General features: G+C 37.0%; 1 protein-coding gene and 1 long non-coding RNA gene across 5 annotated transcripts in view; one reads left to right on the forward strand and one right to left on the reverse strand.

Annotated features, from left to right (window-relative positions):
* The window catches only part of TMEM117 (transmembrane protein 117), a 570,487-nt gene that overhangs the window by 540,475 nt on the left and 6,690 nt on the right, over nucleotides 1–23,322 (forward strand). For all 4 annotated transcript variants that reach the window (XM_074006659.1, XM_015430765.3, XM_005570622.4 and 1 more), the window contains one exon: nucleotides 16,848–16,977. In XM_074006659.1, coding sequence (XP_073862760.1) covers nucleotides 16,848–16,977 — 130 coding nt within the window. The remainder of the gene's footprint in view (nucleotides 1–16,847; nucleotides 16,978–23,322) is intronic.
* Nucleotides 14,284–23,322, reverse strand: part of LOC135966216 (uncharacterized) — a 30,987-nt gene continuing 21,948 nt past the window's right edge. The window contains exon 2 of the long non-coding RNA XR_010579372.2: nucleotides 14,284–17,040. This is a non-coding gene — a long non-coding RNA (uncharacterized lncRNA). The remainder of the gene's footprint in view (nucleotides 17,041–23,322) is intronic.

Here is a 23,322-nt window from a genome sequence, read left to right on the forward strand (position 1 = left end):
ATTATACCGTATATTCAATTTTGTATTATGTATTTTTCACTTAACTATATATCATAAAGTTTGCATACTTATAATTCTGAGTAGCTGTGTAATTTTCCATGGAATTATAAACCATAATTTGTTTTACTCTTTTCTATCAAAAGGCAGTTTCCACATTTTCACCATAATAACAATAGATTGAAAATCTATATTTATGCATATGTATTTTTTTATTTTTTAATTATTTCCTCAGCAGAGAAGATTTCCAGGAGTAGAATGACCAGATTAATATGGATATATAAGTACATTTAAACATGACTGCATAAACATATTCTCAAATTAAAATGTAAGTGAAAAAAAGGAATAAGAAAATTATCTCAAGACCAGCTATATTTACAAGTTACAAACTGTTTACAAGTTTCCAAGGCAGCTATTTTAAAAGTAAAAATGTTAGCAATTTTTTTGTCTGTGCACAAACAAGTAGTTTGATTTTATTTTTATCACATTGTCATTCAATTCAATTTCTTTGGTAGTATGAAACCAGATTAAAAATGAAAAGTTGAAACTCAAAGAAAACATAAATTTGTACCTGATTTTTAAAAGTAGATCTACTTCGCTAGAACATGTAATTTTTCTGTACTCTTAATTTTAATTTACGTGGTCAAATGTTCTATGAAAATAATAAGGAAAGTGTGTATGTGTGTATACCAATACCTAAAGCCCCATTTTAAGAAAGTAAATATAACTGTAAATTTTTCTTATGAATTATGGAAGCATTGGAGAAAATGATATGTGTGTATTACTGTTTTTGGTGACAGGTTGGTACATGGTATCATAGTCATGTGCCAAAGTGATCACCTCAAGAGTTAAAGATTAGGGTGGGCGTGGTGGCTCATGCCTGTAATCCCAGAACTTTGAGAGGCCGAAGTGGAAGAATCACCTGAGGTCAGGCATTTTAGACTAGCCAACATGCTGAAGCTCTATCTCTACTAAAAATACAAAAATTAGCTGGGCGTGGTGGTGCACACCTGTAGTCCCAGCTACTCGGGAGGCTGAGGCAGGAGAATTGCCTGAACTCCAGGGGCAAAGGTTGCAGTGAGCCGAGATTGCACCACTGCACTCTAGCCTGGGTGAGAGGGCGAGACTCTGTCTCAAAAAAAAAAAAAAAAAAAAAAAGTCAAAGATTAAAAATATTGGCTTTTAAAAACATTTAAAACACATTAAAAACATATTGATGTATAAGGTAAATACTGACCAAGGAAACTGTCAGACCAGTGTTTTTCCAAATGGCAATCTATCTAAATGATGTCAACAATTTTAAGTCAAAACTAGCTTAGATATGAATAAGGCATACAGCCTTAACCATGGACTTGAGAATCTTGTTTTAATCACTTTTCTCAATAATATTCTTGCTGATCTGAAGTCACCTACCCCTTTTTATGTATTTTATGGTTTTAAGAAATGTTGCAAATTGACTGAAGTTAACATGGGACACCAAAACATTTCTACTAGCTGACAGAAATTTTGCAAACCATGTCATTTTTATGGCTTTAGCAATAGTGTTCAAAGGATATGAATTGAGCATTGAAGCAGTACTATAGATTGCAATTTCTGTTTCACCACACAGTCTAACAAGCAGGGTCTGTCTTGGGAAAAATGGGACTTAAGGTAAAGTATTATAAGAAAGACATTTTTTCACAGACTCTAAAAGACAATCTAAAGTTGGGTATATTAAAGCTACCCACTGAGAAAAGTTCATTTGGTCTCTGTTTAAAACTAAAAACTCCATACTATAAAAAGATGAGCAATTTATACAGTTACATCCTACTCCTGTAATACAGTGATGAGCTACATACTGTCAACAACCTGTGGTCACCAAGAAAATGGAAGATAGAGAATGATTGGTTAATTTACTCATTCTCTCAGTGCTTGAATGAGGAATTTATTCCCCAGTGGGTCCATAGGGAACTTCTTTCAAGATTCTATTGTTAATACAATGCTTCCATATTATCCTGTGAGTATTGTTTAACTTGTTTGCCTCTTCTACTAGAGGATGAGCTTTCTTGGAGGCAAGAATTTTCATTTATGTCTTTGGTATCCCAGGGCCTTGCACAGTTTCTGGCACATAGTAAGCACTTATTAAATATTGGTGAATAATCAAACAGCCAAATGGTTTTTACGTCCTACCATGCATCTGCTATTGTGCTAAGGACTGAGAGAGACATAAAGAAGTGTACCTTCAAGGAGTGTATAATTAATACATAAATGTGAAGTTAATGAACATCACACAGTAGTCGGTTGTGAAGCTGTATTAGAAGATTCTTTGGTGCTGGCACTGAGCAAAATAGTCAAGAAGAGTTACATATATAAAAAAAATTGTGCCATTGTGATAGGTGAGTGATAGATAGGCATGGCCATACAGGTTAACCAAGAAGTACTAAGGTCTATTTCCATCATTGATTAGTGTTCAACTCCCTTTTTAGACTGTGCTCCAAGAAGTCAGGGTGCACATGAGTTTTCATTGACCATTGTATTTCTAAGATCTAGCAGAGTACTGGCATGAAGTAGGTAATTGAGCACTTGCTTTGCTCAATAGTCTCTACTTTTTCAAAGGCTAGATCATTCTCATCCTCATCTCCCAGCTCAGGTGTCTCCTCTTTCAAGATGCCTTGCAGAGTGCCCCCTCTGTTATTTCTTTTCTCAATCCCTAGTTTATTTCCTTTGCAAAACATATCACCACTTATTTGGCTCTTAACTAGTTCTTTTACCTGTCACTCCCACCAGACCTGATGGTAAACCTCTGTCCCTCTGTTTTGGTCCTGGTTGCAGCCATAGCACATATCACAGCACCTGGTACCCTTTCCCTGGAGAGGCTCTTACCTAATAGCGGTCTTTTCTTAACCCTAACATAGCTTCTCCCAATCCTTATCCTGGTTTATTTTCTCTCTAGCACTAATATTTTCTGAAATTATTCTGTGTATGTAGTTATGCCATATTCAAATTGTAAACCCCATGAGGACAGAGCCTAGAGCCATTTCTACCTGATTCATTGCTATATCGCCAAGGCTTAGTAGGGGGACTGACACAAACAGTTCTTGAATGTGCAAGTATTTAGCAAATAAAAGGTGATGGCACAAATAAAAGACCTAATTTTTTAAAAAAGCAAAGAAAAGAGATTAGTTAGCTAGGATGGCAAAACAAGTGTTAGCTTAGAATTGTGATGGTGAAGGCAAGATCTATTTTCAATGAAAAATAATGACTGGAAATCAAAGATAAAGAGAAGTGACAAGGACTAAACCAGAAGAGCAATCTGAAGACTTTATCTACAAAACTGTGGGCAAACATCTGTACACAATTTGACAGCTTCTTTTTCTTTTTTTTTCTTTTTTCTTGTTTTTTTCTTAAATAATAATAATAATTATTATTTGCCTACAGGTGCATGCCACCACGCCCAGCTGTGGTTTAATGAGAGATACAAGTGAAACAATGGTTAGACCAAGACAGTAATCTAAGGTCATTTAGAGCCAGGACAAGCTGAATTACTTGCCATCTTGCAAAAACACTCATGGGACTGGAGAGACCTAGGTTTGGCTTTTACTCTTCTATTTATAGCCATATTACAGTGGGTAAGGCAGGTGCCTTCTGTGAGCCACAGTGTCTCCAATTGCAAAATGAGAAAAATAAAACCTGCCCTGTAGTATCATTTTTAAAATAGAACAAAGAAATACACGTAAAAGGCTGCACCTAGTACAGAACCTACTTCATGTGGGAGATCATTGAATAGTGGTTATTGTTAGAATAGTGCATCAATTACACTGCCCAACTAGAAGGGTGGCAAGCAAAACATTTAATCATATTAGTAAAGGAAGATGTATTTCCTTTCATTTAAGTAACTTTAAAGGACATCTATTTTAGATTATTGCATGAGCAACCTATTGATCATAATATATAATTGTCAGTAAGGGCATGATTAATCATAAACTACTGACTTGGAAAAGAAAAATCATTAATTATGATAATTATTATTCTTTCTCATTGTATATAATTGAGGCTTAGAAAGTAAAATTGAAAAAAATCTTTCACTGATTCTGAGTTAATTAGCATACCTTGCAGGTATTTACATTAAAACACCCAAATGTTCTTCCTATATTTTGTTCTAAAAGAAGAAGAGATTTGAAGAGCTCTCCATTTCAGGCTAAGGCTAATTGAAAGGCAGATAATACATGATTAGTTGAGGTATTTGTTCTGAGTGTGTAGTTGTTAGAGTGAATTTTTCATTTGAAGATAAATATAATATTAAAAGTCCAGGAATCTCTGAGTTGGGAATTAGGGCAGAGAGCAGTCAGCAAATCATACATTTGTAAAATAATTTGGAACCTTTTTCAGAAAACTGATTTCTGAGTAGTCTGTCACCTAGACAATTTCATAATGATGCTGATTTGCCAACTTCTCCTCCAGCAAGAGGCAATAAATCAAGTGTACCTGGGTTTATATGGGGAAAAAACAAATTAATTGATTTATGCATATAACATTGCAGATACCCATAAAGCAAAGCCTTTGGCAACTGGCAAATGTAAAATTTCACATTTACCTATGGCTCACCAAGTACAATCCACTGCTTAAAGGCAAAATTTTATGTTTTATTTTTAGTTTTTACGATTGCTTCCATATAGTCTCTCTGTGCATTAAAAGTCCATTTTCAGAACCATAGGTTTACCAATTTTTATGAGTAAAAATTTTATGAGATATTATACTGAGGTAGCATAAAATTATTTTCTGATAATTTTTACCACCTTCAGAACTCTCCTGTTACTTTGTTTCCACATATGCCTAAGGATATCATTTGTAATACTTTTAAATATGACACATTTCATTAGAAATATGATATATTGCACAGAGATATTATATGAAGCTTCAACTTCATAATAACGTTACAGATATAGTTTTTAATGTTGGTTACATTGACAATTCTATTTAAAATCAAATATAAAGAAGGATATTTAATAAAATGATTAATGATTTTTATATTTACAGGCAATGTGTCATCTTCTGATCATAATTATGAGCAAAAAGAATTAATCCTTTAAGTGAAGGGCTTTTTGTAACAGTTACTTAAACACTCCATTGATGCACAGAGGAAGACTTAAGATAAAATAGTTCATTAGGTTTCTATGCCAAAATTATTGTTACCCATATAGATTTTCTTGTGTTTTTGCACTGCCTTAAGTCATATACATAATATAAAAGTTTTACCATTTGATGATATGCACAGCCACAGTATGTTGGGAGTACAAATCTTACCATCACATAAGTTCCAAAGAAACATAAAAAATGTCTTTTTAGCAAGCTGTGAAGTTTGATAGCCATCACTAGTGGGCTCTAAATCATCTCAAAAGCCACTCTGTTTTTCCATGCAAAGATATAGGAATCTGACATCAGAGTGCCTAAACATGATGAAAAATATCCTCAGGTGAGAAAAGCGAAGTGCAAAGAAGTTAGGGAGATAGTATTCATTACTAGAAATATGATAAGTTTAGAGCCAAATCTATGCATTGGCAGTAAAAATTCTAAGAGGGCCACAAACCATCTAGAGTTAAATGCCTATCTCAGCCTGCATATTTTGTAGGCTTTGTCAATGACTTGCAGGATAAACATAGGACCACTTCCATTCCATCACTTTGCAATGTGTGTTAGACAGGATTCCCTCCCCAGGTGCTCCAGGTAGCAAAAATTTCTGAGAAAATATTATTTCAAGATGAGCTGCAACATACCACTGAAAGTCAACCTTTCATTACAGATATAATTTAGCATCAAACAGGAAGACATATCGGCATGATAGTTGGACTTAAAGTGGGTAGATAATTGCAACATTAGGCCTGATGGGGGAAAATGTCATGAAAAATCTTACTGTGGTAAACAAAAGAAGTCTTTTCAATCAGACTGTCCTGGGTACAAATCCTTTTGGTATCAGTTGTGCAGCATTGGACAAGCTATTTAACTGCTCTCTGAGCCTCAGTTTACTCCCAAGTAAATTAAGAAAAATCCTACCTACCATATATATTTGCATGTGGTTTACCATAGATTAAATATATCAAATACCTGGCACAGAGCAAATTCATGACAAATGTTTGTTTGCTTAGTCTGAATTGAATATGAAAATACAGTCAATCTCCTATATAGGATTTTCTTGAAGAGTCCTCAGTAATATGAAGGGAAATGTATTGGAATATAGTTCGGGGGCTACTGATTGAATTTCATCTGATCTCTTTCAGTAATCTGTTGGATGATATGGGAGGATTCCTGTAACCTCCTTGACTGTCATTGTCTGTAACTATAAACGGAAGTGTTTAGTTTGATTCTTTATTTATCAATGTTATTTTATATTCTTTGAGAATAGATGCTTTGCATCTAGTGAGCATTGACTAACTGTTGAATTAGTTCAATAATAGTGTGATCCCTACTATGGGGAACTTGAGTATATCATTGGGAACTTCTGTGAGAAATGTGGACGTCGCATTCACTCTATTCATGCTATGTGGAATCTATGAAACAGATTTGCTGTAGCCACCTCAGGCTTTGAATGGATTGTGTCGGTATAAAGATAGGCAACTGCCAACAAGCATGTAAGGTTCTTTACTCTAGCATGTGGACTTGTTTTCCAAAAAGACCCTGAGAGTGATAGAATCTCTCTCCCATAGGTGTCCAACAAGGAAAGTAATGTATTTTAGACTTTTCTTGGCCGTTGACCTCTGGACTAACAATAGTTTCAGAAAATTTTTTAATTCACTAAGGGAATAATTCTCCAACAACAAAATGTACTTTATTCTTTCCTTCCCTGTAACCTGCTCCAGTGTATCTCATTTTCCTAGTCTTTCCTCTCTTACATGAGGGTGGATAATTTTTCTCTAGAGCTCAGAGGATGAACACTCTTGACCTAACACTCATTGAAGAAAAGCATGGAAAGCCTGCCAGTTCAAACCCATTGCTCTAAAGGTCTTACTTTCTGTTACATATTATCACAGGGTGGTCCATAGGGGTCAGAGACAGAGGTTGTTTCAGAACCTGAAGTCTTTACTAAAAAAGATGAAAACAGAAAGAAACCACACTGGGAACAGAGCAGTGAGGATCCAACCTATTGTTTCTAAAAGCCTGCTACATTCAAGACACAGTGAACTTAACCCAGTTTTGTTTTGTTTTTTAGAAGAACAACCATCTTGACTTCACAAAGAGTTATGGTCAGAATATTTAACTACTGGTACAGCAGCAGTACTGACCAAAGAGAATAGATACTGCACAATCAGAATGGACACCAGCTGTAAACAACCAGTGTATCCATATTGGTGCACACTGGCTTTTAACATTTGCCATTGCAAAAACTACTGAAAATATTAAAAGGGAATCTCACATGTCAGAGTCCTCTGTTCTACTAAAATTCAAGTTATTTTATGCTAACAAAATTATTTGAAACTAATCTAATCATAGTCTCTCTCCAGATACTGCCTCTTTGCCCTACTCCAACTAACAGCAAAGCTCCTCATTAGAGTTCCGTATTTATTTCCTGTACTTACTTCTCACCTCCCGTTTTCTCTTGAACCAACTCCAATCAGGCCTTTGTGCCCAATGTCAGCTTCCTCAGGAGCTCAAAGGTCTTATCAATATCAACAACCCCCATTTTGCCAAATCTGATGGTTAATATTCAGTCTTTTTATTACTTAACCCTTCAGGGGCATTTGACACAAGTCAATCATGCCTTCCCTTTTGAAACATATTTTTACCTGGCTTCTAGGACACCACTTTCTCTTGTTCTTCTAATGCATGTCATTTCTTTTCAGTTTTCTTTACGGGATTCTCTTCCAGCTTATAAATGAGGCAGTGCCTCAGTCAGTCCCTGGCCTCTTCTCTTGGCTTTCTATGCTCCCTTTCTAAATGATTTTATCCAATTCTGTGGCCTTAGATCAATAGACTGGTGAGTCCACATCTATATCTCCAGCCTTGTGCTCTCCCCAAAGATTCTCAACTGCCTAAATAATATACCTCCACTTGGATGTCTAATAAGCCCTTCCATATTAGCATATTCTGAGCTCTCTGGATTTATTACCAACTTCTCTATTTTCTGCAAGTGTATTGGTTCTCCAATGTCTCCCTTCTCAGCAAATGCTATTACCATTTCCTAGTTGCTCCAGCCATTCAGAAATTCAGTTGGTGATGCCTTCAAAATACACCTTGATCTGATCACCTGGCCACCCTTATTTAAATTGCCATCATTTCACACCTAAACTACTGCAACAGTCTCCTAATAGATTTTTACCCCTCCTGCAGTTGGTTTATAACTGTTCACATCACTCACGCTCCCATGACCATTGTTACCTTGCTGTTTCTTCAATACAATTGTCTCATTTCCTCTTCAGGGCCTTTGCACTTGCTCTTTCCTCTAACTGATATAATCCTCCTCCAGAGCTTCTCAGGGCTTCTTCTTTCATATCAGTCAGTACTCCACACAAAAGTCATCCTCAGAGAAGTTTTCTTTTTAATAATTAAAATAGAAGCCACACCCAACTTACTATTCTCCATCCCCTTTGTCTGCTTTATTTGCTTCAGAGCACTTACCACTATTTGACATCATATTATCTTGCTATTTTCTGATTGGTCTGTCTCCCCAAATAGAATATATGCTCCATAAGACATTCCAGAAAAATGTATAATCGTAGAACTAAAACCATTGTGAAGAACTCTGGAGGTCATTCACCTCTACCCACCATCTAATATTTTAGATCAACTTTGTATACTCTCCCTTATTTGTAAAGTGAATATTTTTATATTGAATCACATTTCCTACTGATCTCCATCATCATTATTTTTTCATGGAGAAAAATGACCTCAATATTAAATAAAAATGTTACCAAGGACAATAATACCTACTCTTGACAGTATGCAATTAATTTTCCTATACAGCCCACAGAAGAAATTATTCATTCAGACAATTGAATGTGACCATTCCTGGCAGCATGTGTGCAGCCAGAACAGATTCTGGAGCAGTGACATTTTGTACCAAATATGCAAATATAATAAAGCACCAAATAAGTAGGAGCTATGTGCTATTGAACTGTAGCCAGAGCCTGAACAAGAACACAAATATGTTGTCTAATAACTTTGTTCCGCTAGATTTCACTCATTCCTTATTGGAGGAGCACTCATTTGAGTAAGAAATATGCCAATTTATATAGTTAACTTTCCTTCTTCTTAGGAAGTGCTAACTAGATCAAGTTGTTTGATAACTGATGAAGGTGATCCAAGATGACTTATCATTGAGTACGTTTCTTTAGACTTTGCACTAACTTTAGTTATCAGCAACTCTTCATAGCCAATTATTTGTACCCCCTATCCCCTTTTATTGGTGTCTTTAAGATGTTAAGCATTCTTTCCTGTGTACTGGTTAACCATATTTGCCTAGTGAGGGGGTATTGATTTTCCATTATTCCTAGATGCCACATGGTACATTTCTATTAGTTGTAAACACTTAAAAGACTGACTTATATTTTGTCCTTCATCACATCAGTCTGCCAGGGCAGGACGTCTTTAAATGAGGCCCAGTGCATTTCATCAGCCAGGTTTCTACCTTGGCACTTAAAGGAATGATGTTTTCAAGGTGTCTAGATGTAAGGAAGTTTGCTTTAAAAACCCGCTGCTATCTTGCCAGAGCCTCAAGGCAAGGCCTCTGAAAAGTAACAGACTGTACTTACTTTTCAGGCCTCTTCTGGGCTTGACTTATTTGCTTTTTCTATAGGCACTAAACTATTACTTATATTTAATGTATATATATTGACTTCAGAATTTTCCAGAAAAATTCATATTGGCCTTTGCAAGTAAGAAAAATTATTGATGAATAAAAGACATTAAACCACCCTATAAAATAGATCCTTAGGATAATTAAATTGTTTCAGCAACAACAATTTTGAGAGTTCATTGGTGTTTTAGAATATACAAAAGCACATAAAAAAGTGAAATTTTAAACAACATTTCAAGTAAGGGGTTAAGTTTGACTTGGATCTGTTTTAGTGATGAATGAGGTCTGCCATCTTTACTACTTGTTGAAAAAAGCCTACTTGAACCAGAAAGTCTAGATTTTTCTCCACAGATTTTAATTTCTTTAAATAGCATAAGTTCCTCCTGAGAGAAAACTCCAAAGGGTTACAAAATTAATTTGCCCTTGAAGGGAAAAACAACAGTAAATCTTAAGAGAAAATGAGAATACAACATATGAGAAAAGAGGAGTTGTCAAAGGATATCTAGAAAGTAACCTCCTGCAATGTCTCTATTGTTCATCCTTCACATTTACCGCAGGGCATCTCTTACATTCAGCCTTGCCTTAATGCTCCTCCTGCTGTCATTCACTGTTCGAAATGATCACCGGACCTTTAAAAAATCACATGTTGGTTTATATTCTCTTTCCTTGTTCTCTCCCTTGGTTAGACATGTCTCATGAACTTCTTTGCATTTACATGATGACGAAAAGGGTGACTTGGATCACCCCAACAAACATTTTTAACCAACTCTCCAAACATTTACTGCCTCTTCTCATGGTATTTACAATGACTTCCACTCTCTCTAATTATCCACTCCTTTCCTCTGTGATCAATGACAAATGGTTCAATCTTTGTTTCACTCTGTACAATTCCAGTACAACTAGTTTATAGGGGAAAAATAAGACACCAATTTTTAATAATTAATATAAGATTGATGTATAATGTTTATTTACAAAAACAAGTATTTATTGTGTTGTTTCTATTTACTTATCCATCTTGTGTTTCCATTTATGTGAAACCACAAAGGGATTCTTTTTTTTTTTTTTTTTTTTTTTTGAGACAGAGTCTTGCTCTGTCACCCAGGCTGGAGTGCAGTAGTGCAATCTCAGCTAACTGCAACCTCTGCCTCCCGGGTTCAAGCGATTCTCCTACCTCAGCCTCCCAAGTAGCTGGGACTACAGGCATGAGCCACCACGCCTGGATAATTTTTGTATTTTTAGTAGAGATGGGGTTCCATCATATTGGCCAGGGTGGTCTCGAACTCCTGAACTCAAGTGATTTGACTGCCTTGGCCTCCCAGAGTGCTGGGATTACAGGTGGGGATTGTTATATATCTTCAACCTTCAGAGAGTTCCATTCATCAATTCAACAAATATTTGAGTTCTTACTATATACTGAGCATTATTTCAGCCATAGAAAATACAGCAGTGAACAAAACAGAAAGAAATTCCTCTAAGCTCCCTGGAGCTTACATTAATAAACAAATAAATAAGCAAAATCAAGGTTTCTATGTCAAGGTTTCTATGGATTTATTTGGCCAAGTGATACTAGGGCAACTTTGCCAATTAGAAGAAGTACAGTGCTTCTAACTTTGCCAATTAGAAGAAGTACAGTGTTGCTGAAAGAAATCAGGCACTCGAGTTTCTTAATAAGAAACAAAAATATCACCCAAAGCCTGAGTACAATTCTCCAGGCCACCACTGCTCACTGTCATCTGAAATTCGGTTGCTAGGACACTGCTAAGCATAGCAAAGCTAAGGACACTTTACAAGCTGGGGAAATTTTCAGTAGAATGATGTTATGATATTCCTAGATCTAAATTCAGTTATGAAATAGGGGGAGATAGAGATTAACATAGAAAGAAATAAATATATCTGTAAAGTTGATGTTTGATATCATTCAAGCTTAATAATCTAATGCCTATAAAGAGAAGATATACAAATTATTACATTGAAAACTGTTGGTATTTTATAGTAACGTTTAAGAATCTATTGTCAACTCTGTTCTAAATGGTTATCAACTTTTCACTAAAATCTAATCTAATCTATCAATTTTCTCATAAACCAGGTGGATAATTTTTAACCTAGAAAATACAACCTTTATTCTGATACTATGGCTTTAGTTTTGCAGGGTGGAGTAATCATTACATTTTTATCCTCTAACGCTTCTCTAAATAGAAATGAGGCCTCTTCATTTGATTTGGGAAATTGAATGCCAGTCAGGGAATTCAAAACAGTGTTGGTTTCAAGCTTGAGTTCCCCTGAATAGTACCAAATTATTTTCCTTGACCCTGAGGCATGGGTCTCAATGAGAAAACATTGGGAAATTATGAATCCAAGATATCCTGAGATGATCTTGCCTGTATATTTAACATCTAACTGAAATTCTGTGTCTAATGTGGCTCATGAATAATAGGGATCAGTAACTGATTTTCATTGCTATAGGCAAAAGTAAACCATCCATATATGTAAAAAATAAGATTGTGTATATATCATGACACTGTCCTTTTATTTTTATATGGGAAATACACCCATATGAATAAAAATTAACTGTTCATCATATATGAAGCAAGATGCAAAGTTGGAAGTCTGTTCACACTGTGTACATTACCTTGAACTGATGAGAACTGGAGTAGCATAATGCCATGTGCCTAAGTAATTCTCACATCACTGAACCACCGATCTGATAGACCTCTGTAGTTATTGTAAGATTTAATAGCAGAGAATAAGAAAGCTGTGAATTACTAAACACTGATAACACTTCTTAAAGAACAAAATAAATGAATATTTCATAGTATACAATCCCAGGATTATCCTGTCTACCATGGGTTTTGTAGTTGAACACCTCTTGCCTCATCATTCCCTTAATTCAACATTTTTATCTTGTATTCAAAATATGTATTTTACATTTATGTAGAAGGAAAGAAAGCCATGACTCTCATAACACTTCTATACAATCTGTGTATAAAACTGGCTATACATCCATAGTTATGATGCCAAGAGAATCTCAATGTTTGCTGTGAATCACCCATTAGTCAAATCTCTCCACTCATCAGAGTCTGGTTAGAAGCCAACTATCCCTGGGGCAGTTGTTTCTTGAAGAAAGTGTTAAGTTGGTCTTCTTGTTTACATCAAGGTAGTATGAATCAAATGACATCCCTGTGACAAAAAAAAAAAAAAGAAGGAAAATAGTTTAAAGCCTGTAACTGGCTTTTGGTGACGACTGCCTTCAGTGATTCTCAATTAGAGCACATACAGCAGATAAAAATAATTCCAGTTCTGAATTAAAAGCAGGAAGTGATGTCACTTTCCATAGTTAAAGGCAGCATGGCCTAGCAGAAAGTATGTATTCTTTGGAGCCAGATAAAACCTCAGCTCTGCTGCATGGCACCTATATCACTTTGGACAAGTGACAGCTTCCCTGAGGCAGATGTTCACATCTGCAGGTGGATGTGTTAATTAGCTTGATTGTGGTTATCATTTTATAATGTATGCATATATCAAGACATCACATTGTGACTTTAAATATTTGTAATTTTTATTTGTCAATTATACTTCAATAAAAAATGGGTTAATAATAGCAAGCAGGATGGTTTTGTATGTAAGTATATACATGAATATACAGCCTAGGATGATAATAGAATGTTGCAGATGCTCCATAATTTATAACCCAAATGTCCACAGATTTCCTCCGCCATCGGATACACATGTTGCTGGCTATGCCTCCCACCTGCATAGCAGCAATGTCTCCCTCACACTGTTAAAGTCTTTCACACACAGTGTGACCCACATTGCACAAGAAACCGGTAAGCTCCTGTTCTTCTGTCTTCGTGAAGCCAATGCTTACATGTCTCTGAGGGAGGTGCCTTTCTCAACAGCCCTGTTCCAGGCACCCTCTGGGAGGACTGTGCTCTGGCCCAAGTCCCGGTCAAAGGCCCCAAGGGGCCAGTGTTCTGCAATGGATAAGGTCAGAAAGGAGAACACGGCTTTCTTCCTTTTTCTCCTGGACCTTGAAACAGCCAATGTGTGGCCCTCCTGGAAACATACCTATCCACTTCCTTTGCTTCACTGTCAGGATAAACTTGACCTTGAAATTATGCCAGGAAATAAACCATTTTTGTTGGACATTCACCTGTCTTTCACCTCTATCTCCAGCAGTGTGCTAATGTTATCTCATCCTCCCAAGGAGCTTGTGAGGCTGACATATTAAACACCAATTTATACATGAAGAGACTGGAACCTAGACAGATTCAGAATACCATCCCCACTCTCTCTGCTTTCTATCTCCTTTAAATACCTGAGGTTTCATCAGCCTAGGATGTCCATTTCCTTATTTATTTTTTTATTTATTTTGAGACAGAGTCTTGCTTTGTCACCCAGGCTGAAGTACAGAGGCACAATCTTGGTTCACTGCAACCTCTGCCTCCTGGGTTCAAGCAATTCTCCTGCCTCAGCCTCCCAAGTAGCTGGGATTATAGGCACGCACCACCACACCTGGCTAATTTTTGTATTTTTAGTAGAGATGGGGTTTCACCATGTTAGCCAGGATGGTCTCAAACTCCCTATCTCAGGTAATCTGCCCACCTGTCCCACCCAAAGTGCTGGGATTACAGGGGTGAGCCAACACGCCTGGCCAGGATGTCCATTTTCTATTAAATGAGCCCCACGTGTCCTGCAAAATGTTAACAATTATCATTATTACTTTTCTGCTCCAAGTTAAATTAGGCCAGAGTTTACACTCACTCAAGAATGATGAGTCTGAAGAGATATGTAGAATAGGAATTGAAATGTAAAAATCAGAATAGTAGAGAGAGAGAATGGAGGTAAGGCTTTAGGAGATTAAGTAAAAGAGTTTGGAAAAACAAAATCGTGATTATAAAAAGTAAAATAGAAAGGATGAATATGAAAGACTTTATGAATGAGTCATTATCTATTTTATTTATCTTCTTTTAAAAAATTCTTACATGGCACCAGCTGCTTCTCTCACACTTCACACCCCCAGGTCCAAACTACTTTCTCTGAGCCCTTTCTTTAAAAAAAGAAAAAAAAGTAAAGTAATCTTCCAGATAAAAACTAAGACTTATTCCTCCCCCTCTTTCCTTTACTCTCCATTTCCATAACTTATCTTTCTCTGTGAAAGTACAGGTGGGAAATAATCAAGGAAGTGTGTGTGTGTGTGTGTGTGTGTGTGTGTGTGTGAGAGAGAGAGAGAGAGAGAGAGAGATTTTGATCATAGTCTACAAGAAATCTCTAGAGATTGCTTTCAAACTAAAACCAATTTCATACCCAATAGAAAACTTTAGCTTCATTGAAGGAAACGCTAAATGGGAGCATTCAAAAGTGTCTTTCTAGAAAGAAACCAGTTCTGAACACACTTGCCCAATTACTACCAAGAAATCTTCTCTTCCTTAAACCCAGAAATAAAAAGAGAAGTGCTGTATTGATAATGCTTTGTGTCATTTATCCAGGGCAAGTGAAAGATACTCTGGTTATCAGTGATTTTCTTTGTCAAGCATAATTTTTCATGAGTTATACTTTAGCAAAATACTAAATTCAATGTCAATTATTATTATTTTTGCAAATGTCTTCCAAGCAACATAGAAAGAACAAAGGTGGCATTAGTGGGAGAAAAAAGGCAAATGCACATTAACCTAATATTTTAGATCAAAATGTGCCAAATTAATTCAGCTTTTTTGTGTTGGGTTTTATGAACTTCCCAAATTACATGTCTATTTGCTGCTGATGTCTGAAAGACAAGTGGAGGTGAGACCAACAAGAGATTTACACGTACACTGATAGAAAGGGATAATGTTGCATCACTCCATTTTTCTTCTTGTATATTTATTTCTTATTAGCAGCTTGAAATGATCCATAGATCAGGAAACTGGTAGACACTGCAGACTTTTCTGGTTACTGCCACTCACATATTATCTTTTCTTCAAGTCCCATTCGCTCTTAACCAGAATTCCCAACAGAGAGGAGAGTGGAATAGACATGGAAACCTCTAAAAAGTTTAGGCACTATATTACTAGCACATCCCTCTCAGCTGCAAATATAAAAGTCTCGAATAGACTTAATTTCTTTATATTGATGTAATGGATTAAAATCTCAAATTAATATTTTGTTTCTGAATTTTTCATATTCATTCTTTAAAGAATATTAACTAAATATAGGACTGATTATTTGGTGATTATTTAGGTGTTACAAGTGAAAATGTGTATACTAGTGTCTATGGATCTATCTCAAATGTTTCTTCAAATTTTGTGTATTCCTTCTTCATATGCTAGTTATGAACTTTAATTTGGTGCCTCTATCTGAAAACCAAGAGGAGGTCAGACACCTAAAAATGTCCTCATTTGCATCTGTTTCCCTTCCTTCAGAGAAGGAGGGTTGGCCCACCCAGTTTTGCCTTGAAAACAAGGAAATAACTAGTGACAATTTGGGAATTAAAATTCATTGTTGATCTCTCATGCTACCATGTCAGGTCTTCCATTGTTTGGCTTAAACTGATGCTGAATTGCAAGAGAGCCGGACAGGTGCCTGTCATTTTTACATTCTGGATGGTTGCCAGCAGACGTGATCAGTAAAAGTCACTTGATGTGAATCAAAGAACTTGGTTAAATGAATCAGATCTTCTTTACTTTGTCTTCTTACAGAAAACATGCTATAAGGTTCATATTTTTTAAAAGTCATGAAACAAAAAATAACAAATTTATCCCATATTTATTAAATACAGATCACTTCCTTCCTAAAAACATTTAAGTTCAGTTCTCCAGAATGAAAGAGATAAACATGTGTAGATGCAAATCAATTCTGTATTGGTTTCTTATTACCACATTAAAAAGAAAATCTTAAGATATAAGTTACGACTTAATTTTGATTTTGAATGTGTACTGCTACCTAATGTACATAAAACAACCATCACAGAATGAAACTGATATATCTAACAGCTGGCTGCATTTAAATGATTTTAAAATAAGTGCTTATAAAAAGTCAATTTTTGATGTTTTGCTGCTTAGAAATGAAACAAATCACAAATATGTTTTTATTTGATTTTCTCTGACAGGACTGGGAATTCCCCCATTTCATGGGAGACGTTGATGTAAATCTCCCTGGTTTGCACACCCCTCACATGCAGTTCAAGATTCCTTTCTTCCAGAAGATCTTCAAGGAGGAATATCGTATTCACATAACAGGTGTGTTGTATCTTCGAACACAATTTGATTATCTTCGTACATTAGTCAGGGTAATGCGAGTTGCTGTAAAAAGCAAGCCATAATATTTGAGAGGCATAAATACAATTTTATTTCTCATGCACTTAACAGTGCAAGGCGGTTTTCAGATCAACAGGGGGCTGTCATTCTGGGACCTAGGTTACTGGTGGCTTGGACAGTTTCAGTGTTAGCATCCAGCAGGCAGATGGAAATAAAGAGAATGGGGAAAGTGATTAAGAAGGCTTGTCTGTTCTTTAACCTCTTGGGCTTGGAAAAGAAATATGTCACCTTTCCTCATGTTCCATTGATGATATCTGGTACATAGCCCTAGTTAGAGTCAGGGAGAGCAAGGAAATATAGTCCTTAGTTGAGCAGCCACTTCTGGTGTCAGATCTAGTATTCTAGTGTAGGATTATCAAAGAGGGAAGAAAAATCTTTGGTGTGGAGAGCCATTTCTGCCATACTCCATATACCACTCTACCTGACCTGGTTCATTGGATGGGTTTATTTTTCACCACATAGGACTCGGTGTCTATTTTCAATGTTATATTCTTTATGCTCTTGTTCTTTATTTGTTGCTGAAATTAAAACAATGGTATCCTAGAGCCCCAATCAGAACATACGCTTTTAGGGAGTTAGGCCACTTCTCATTTGATTTCTCTAAAACCTACTTCTGTGGCAAAGCTCGGGTTCGTCTTAAGTGATTCTCTTGTGGATCTTCAGATTATTTTATTTTCAGATATTTTCTGCTTTTGAAATGGCTAAAATATGATTTATTATAATATCCTTTCATGACATAGCAGTCATTCTCATCTAAAAAGGGCTTCCCGGAGCTACGTTTTATATCTCTCTCTCTTTATGACAAGAAGCAGACAGCTGAATGATCACCGATAAAGGATGGCATTAGTTCAAAGCTGTTCAGATGCAGGTAATGAATGTGTGTCTGTTTTAAGGACAATGGCCTAGGATCCCACACCTGGTATAATAAAATCTGCTGAAGAAATCTGTGCTTACACTACCGTCTGTGCTGCCGAATAAAAATAGTATGAGCCCAGAAAACATTAACATCTGAGTATTGCAAAAAACCTTCGCTTCCCAGCTAGGAGGCTGTTTTTTGCTTTGAGCATGAGGCGACCTTCCTAAATTGGAGAATGAGCTCATGAATAGGGAAGATGCAGCAGGTTTCTTTTCCTATTCAAAATGAATGAGGCCCATCTATTAAATTCACTGGGTAAATCAATCAATTTGAGTTCAGGTCACATAGTGTGGTTTCAGAGTCCCCACTTAATCTCTGCAGCATGCTACCCTCTTGGACTTCTAAAACAGCTATCACACACATGGCATCATCATATCCCTTTGGGTGGGCTTTTGCGTAGACCATCTGTTCTTGCTACCAGCTCTTGTCCCAGGCCATCATTACACTAATATTGTCTCTGACTATCAGAATGCCTTGTCAAAAATATCCTCCTTAAGTACAGAACTTCAGGTTTAAAAAGGAAAAAAAAAAAAAAAAAAAAGGAGAACCTATTGGTAAGAAAAAAATTGAGCTGCTAAAAATATTTAGTTTTGGGTTATTTTGTATAACTTTATCAGTTACATTGTCATTTATAGATGGTACAGATTTCAGATTTGTGGTGTCCAGAGTTTACACAATGTGGAATACTCTGTTTAAGAAGATGAATATAAAATTACATCTCAAAATTATATTCAGTGCCTCGGAAGGGGGCCATGCATGCAGAGTCCCTAAAGCTTCAGTGTTATTAACTTCGAGGTAAAGCCTACTGTGCATTTAGATAGAAGCAGATACATGACCTCCATTTGAACTAAAACCCTTTTCCCACCAAGAATTATTTTCTGAAAACCTAAAAGGATGAAAGGCTAAATTTTTGTAGCAGACTGCACATTAATCTGGTTTGCCCGAAGGTGGGAAAGTATTGTAAATAAGACTTTGGTGCAGTGTTTGCCATATGATGCTGATGGCCTAGTCATCAGGGAACTTTATAAATACTCAGATTGTTGGGTTTCATTACTGATGTTTTGATCCAGTAGGTCTGGGTGAGGGCCAGGGAATGGGACTTTGGAAAAGCTCCCCCAAGTGATGTTGATAATTGGGGATGTCTCCTTTCTGATTGAGAGACTACAGACGAGATCAGAGCATCTCCCTGAAATGCACCATGCAAACAATTGGGTGCCTGGACTTACCAAAAAGGCTTTTGAGGATCCTGGAGCTTAAATTCAAAATATTAATAAAATAGGGGGCGAACGTGGTGGCTCACACCTATAGTCCTGGCACTTTGGGAGGCCAAGGCAGGAGGATCACTTGAACCCATGAGTTTGAGACCAGCCTGGGCAACATAGGGAAACCTCAGCTCTTAAAAAAAATAAAAAATAAATTTAAAAAAAAATTAGAAAGAAAGAAAGAAAGAGAAGGAGGGAGGGAGGGAGGAAGTTAGCTTGGTATGATGACACACTCCTGTGGTCTTAGCCACTTGGGAGGCTGAGGTGGGAGGATTGCTTGAGCCCAGGTCAAGGCTGCAGTCAGCCATGATGGCACCACTGCACTCTAGCCTGGGCAAGAGAGGTAGATCCTGTCTCAAAAAATAAACTAAAATAGGGTAGGTGAGGACTGTGGAGTGAAGGGCTCCACCATAAACAAATTAAATCCAATTTGTGGTAAACCTGGTTTGTTCACATGCATTCACATGGCCATGATAAAAATACCTAGGAAAATGGCACAGATTTGGAATTTGAAGCAGTCTGAGCTTTTCTCTCTCATTTTCGTTCTGTTTCTTTTACTCTTTCTGTTTTGTTAATTGGCTGAAGAGGTTGCTGAGGCCACCCCAGAATGGCATCTAGTCTTCTGTGAAGGGCTTTTTGCTTTACCTGACTACATTTGTAAGACAATTGTTTCTGTGGAAACCTAGGTAAAATTTCCAAAATACTGTGCTACATGCTGCATTTCAATATTCTCAATAGTTAGTAGCCTACAAATTTCCATGTGAACTACAAATTCTAGCTTGTTGATCAGCTCCTCCAAGTCCTGGTACTTTTTTTATGGAGACTTCAGTGCTTTCCTTGATAACTAAATATAGTATCACCACTGGGGTTAGTAAGCATAAAACCCTCTAGATCCATCAGGGGATCACAAACATTAATGTGTATTAGAATCACCTGGAGAGCTTATTTAAAAGACATCTGCATTAGCCACACCTCCAGAATCTGATGCCTGAGGTGTGCGGCAGACTTGGAATCCACCCTTCTGTCAAGCGTGGCAAGTGATACGTCTGCTGGCTGGCAGAGGACTGCTCTTTGAGACACACTGCTACTGACAGACATTTTCTATAGTTAGAATTCCTCTTATCTCAGCTTTAATTTGTTTTCATATGCAACTGTTAAAATCAAAAGCCAAGGGGTAGAATGCAAATTCAATAGCAGTGGGATGACCAGGGAGAAAGGCACATGGTAGAGTCCTCCTAGGAGCTGAAATTTTAGAGCTGGGTCCAACAGAGGAGACTATGATTGGGGAAAGGTGCTGGTCTGAGTGACCACAAAGGAAGCTGGAGCCAGGGATGGGAAGGGAACCTGTAGAACCCCAAATGGCTCCCTCTGTTGCTTTATCTGCTTTACTCACTCTGCACTAGAAGAGCCTGGACAAGGACCGTGAAGGGTCTCTGGAGTCAAAAGTTGACTCCACCTTGGCCCCAATCTACCATGTCCCTATGATCTGGAAAAGACATCCAGCATACACGGAAGCAATGGAGCAAAGAGGTTGGATACATGGGCTCTAGCTTTGCTACTTACTGGTGATGTGGTCCTCGTCGAGTTCCTTAACCCTTCAGAGACTCAGTTTCTCATCTATTTAATGGGCACAGTAATAATACTTATCCCTTAGGGTTGTTGTGAGAATTAAAATAATATATGTAAGGCACTTACGACACTGCTTGCCATGTAGTAAGCTTTCAATAAGCTTTCACTGTTTTTTACTTAAAGCTCTTTCTTTCATCTGGCCAGAGATTGTCTTTTTTATTTAATTCAGAAATGCTGGGTAGCTTGAGAGGGTGCCCTCTTGCCACCTATCCACTCTTCTGAGTTCTCTACTATTATCTGCTGTCCTGAGTCCTTAAAAAGGAGAAAGCTAAGAATACAAAATTCTCTCTCCCAAGGAAATACTCTGTATGTAGAGGGTTATCTGACACTGATGAGTTCCCATTGACATTTTAAAAGCATTTAGGATTTGAGTATTTTTTTAATCCTGATTCCAAGCTAGTTTTATTTATGCATGTCAGAAATAACTTGAATTGTTGCATCTGTTTAGCTCATCTGGATCCCCCTTGACAGATGGCTTGCTGCAGTATGTATGAGCTTTCATTTTATAAGCTGGGCCACAGCTTATAAAAATAAATCATTTCTATCCAAGGGTGTTTTAAAATATATTTTTTCTTAGAATTTTGACTTCAGTAACAAAGGGAATAAATGGTCAGCGATTAAGTAACACTGGTACTTTTAGCCCAAGTTCATTGTTCTCCTCCTAAAAGTAAACGCTAAAAGCAACTGTATAATGATCTTCTCTGCCCTCTTCCCCTTTACCTATAAGGTAAGTGCATAGATGGATTGAAAATGCGATGTACTAAATCTCTGGAGGTCAGAGAGGAATGGCCTCTCAATTCAGTCTCGGAAGCTCCTCTGAGTCCTATTAATGCCAATCCCAGTGGAAGCTCTGCCATCTGTCATGGTAGCCAGACAAAGGAAGTGTCCCATTGGTGGCCATCATCTGAGTAAATTAGGAGGGGGTTGGGCAAACGGCCAGAAGGAAGGCCTGTGCAGCCTTGAGAAAAGAATTCACACTGTTGGCACGATGATGCCCACGGGAACCCTTTCGGCAAAAATGGAACACGTAGAAGTAAACAAACCTATGTAGTGTCTGTTCTATTTCAGTTTCCTGTGTTGTGTGAGGGTACAGGTGTTTTACAATGGTGAGAATGTGAAAAATAATGAATAAAAATGAAGGATTTTATTTTCATAGGTGCGTGATTTCTAGCAAATGAGTTCCCAGAAAGTGGTTTTTTAAAAGAACTCTCCTGTATGAATCAGGCCATGAGAAGGCTGGGGAGGGGAAGGCCAGTGGTTCCTCCAGCAGAATGTTCTGTCTGGCAAAATTAGCAAGGGACTTGTTATAAGGAAATGCGATGCATCCCGTATACAAAGAAAGTCCCCGAAGATCATGAATTTATCCAAAGTACACAAAGACCTCTTGCTCCTCTCTCAGTTGTGAATTTTTCCAAACCTCTCCTCAAGCAATTTTCATTTTCAGCTCTAAGAGTTAACTATGTTTACTTCTATATAAAGCAGCAATTCCTTTTATTTGTCCAAAACTCATCTTCTTCAGGGCCATCATTTTGCCCATGACCTGTCAGTTCTTGCTGGCCCTGAGTGTCTGCCCTGCCCACCCTGAGGCATCCTGTCTTCATTTGTACATACATGAGCACCTTTGTAATAAAATTTACATGCCCTGTAGGAATTGTCTTCAGAGCCAGAGGAAGGATTTGAAATATATAATTATTCATAATCCTTGAAATGTGAACATTTTGCTTTTCCCAGTTTTTCAGATTATATCCAGTTTTAGCTATATCATGGAATCCATCAGATAATTATGACAAGTGCATTTTATTTGAAATGCTAAAACTTTGTGTATTTTTCTGGGCACATTGTCTCATAGTTTACAAGTTGGCTAACAGATATTTTTCTGAGTTAATATGTGTCAAAAACTAGTTGGTATCTGGAGAACACAGAAATGAACATGACACAGTTCCCAATCTCAAGAAAGTCATAGTCTAATGGTCATCTCATTCAGTATAACCACTTGTCTTCTTCTTTCTCTGTTTATGATCACATGTTCCTACCTGTACTCTTCACATTGGATTGCTTCCTAAGGAATAGCCTCCCACTTAGGAAGTAACAAAGACAAGAGAGGCACTTTGAGAAGCTGTATCAGTTTGTTTTTAAGTCTTAAGAAGGTATTTTGATTACTCAAATAATTATGACTATTTCATAAATTAATAAGTAAATATTTTCAGTTTGCTACATGGCCTCCTCATAACCCAAGTACTTAACATGGTTTCTAGATATCCCTAAATTGCCTAGGGAGAGACATGAAGAGATGCTAACTCATGAGCCCTGGTTTTACTGCTCACATCTAGAATGAGGGGAGATTGAATATGGATGGCCAAGAAAACTGGTACAGCAAATTGCGTATTTCTTTTACTGATCAAAAATTCATCTTCTTCAAGGCCCTGGTTTTGTGCTGTCCCATGATGGTTGCTGAATGAC

This window comes from Macaca fascicularis, chromosome 11, assembly GCF_037993035.2.
Source record: "Macaca fascicularis isolate 582-1 chromosome 11, T2T-MFA8v1.1".
Taxonomy (NCBI): Eukaryota; Metazoa; Chordata; class Mammalia; order Primates; family Cercopithecidae; genus Macaca; species Macaca fascicularis.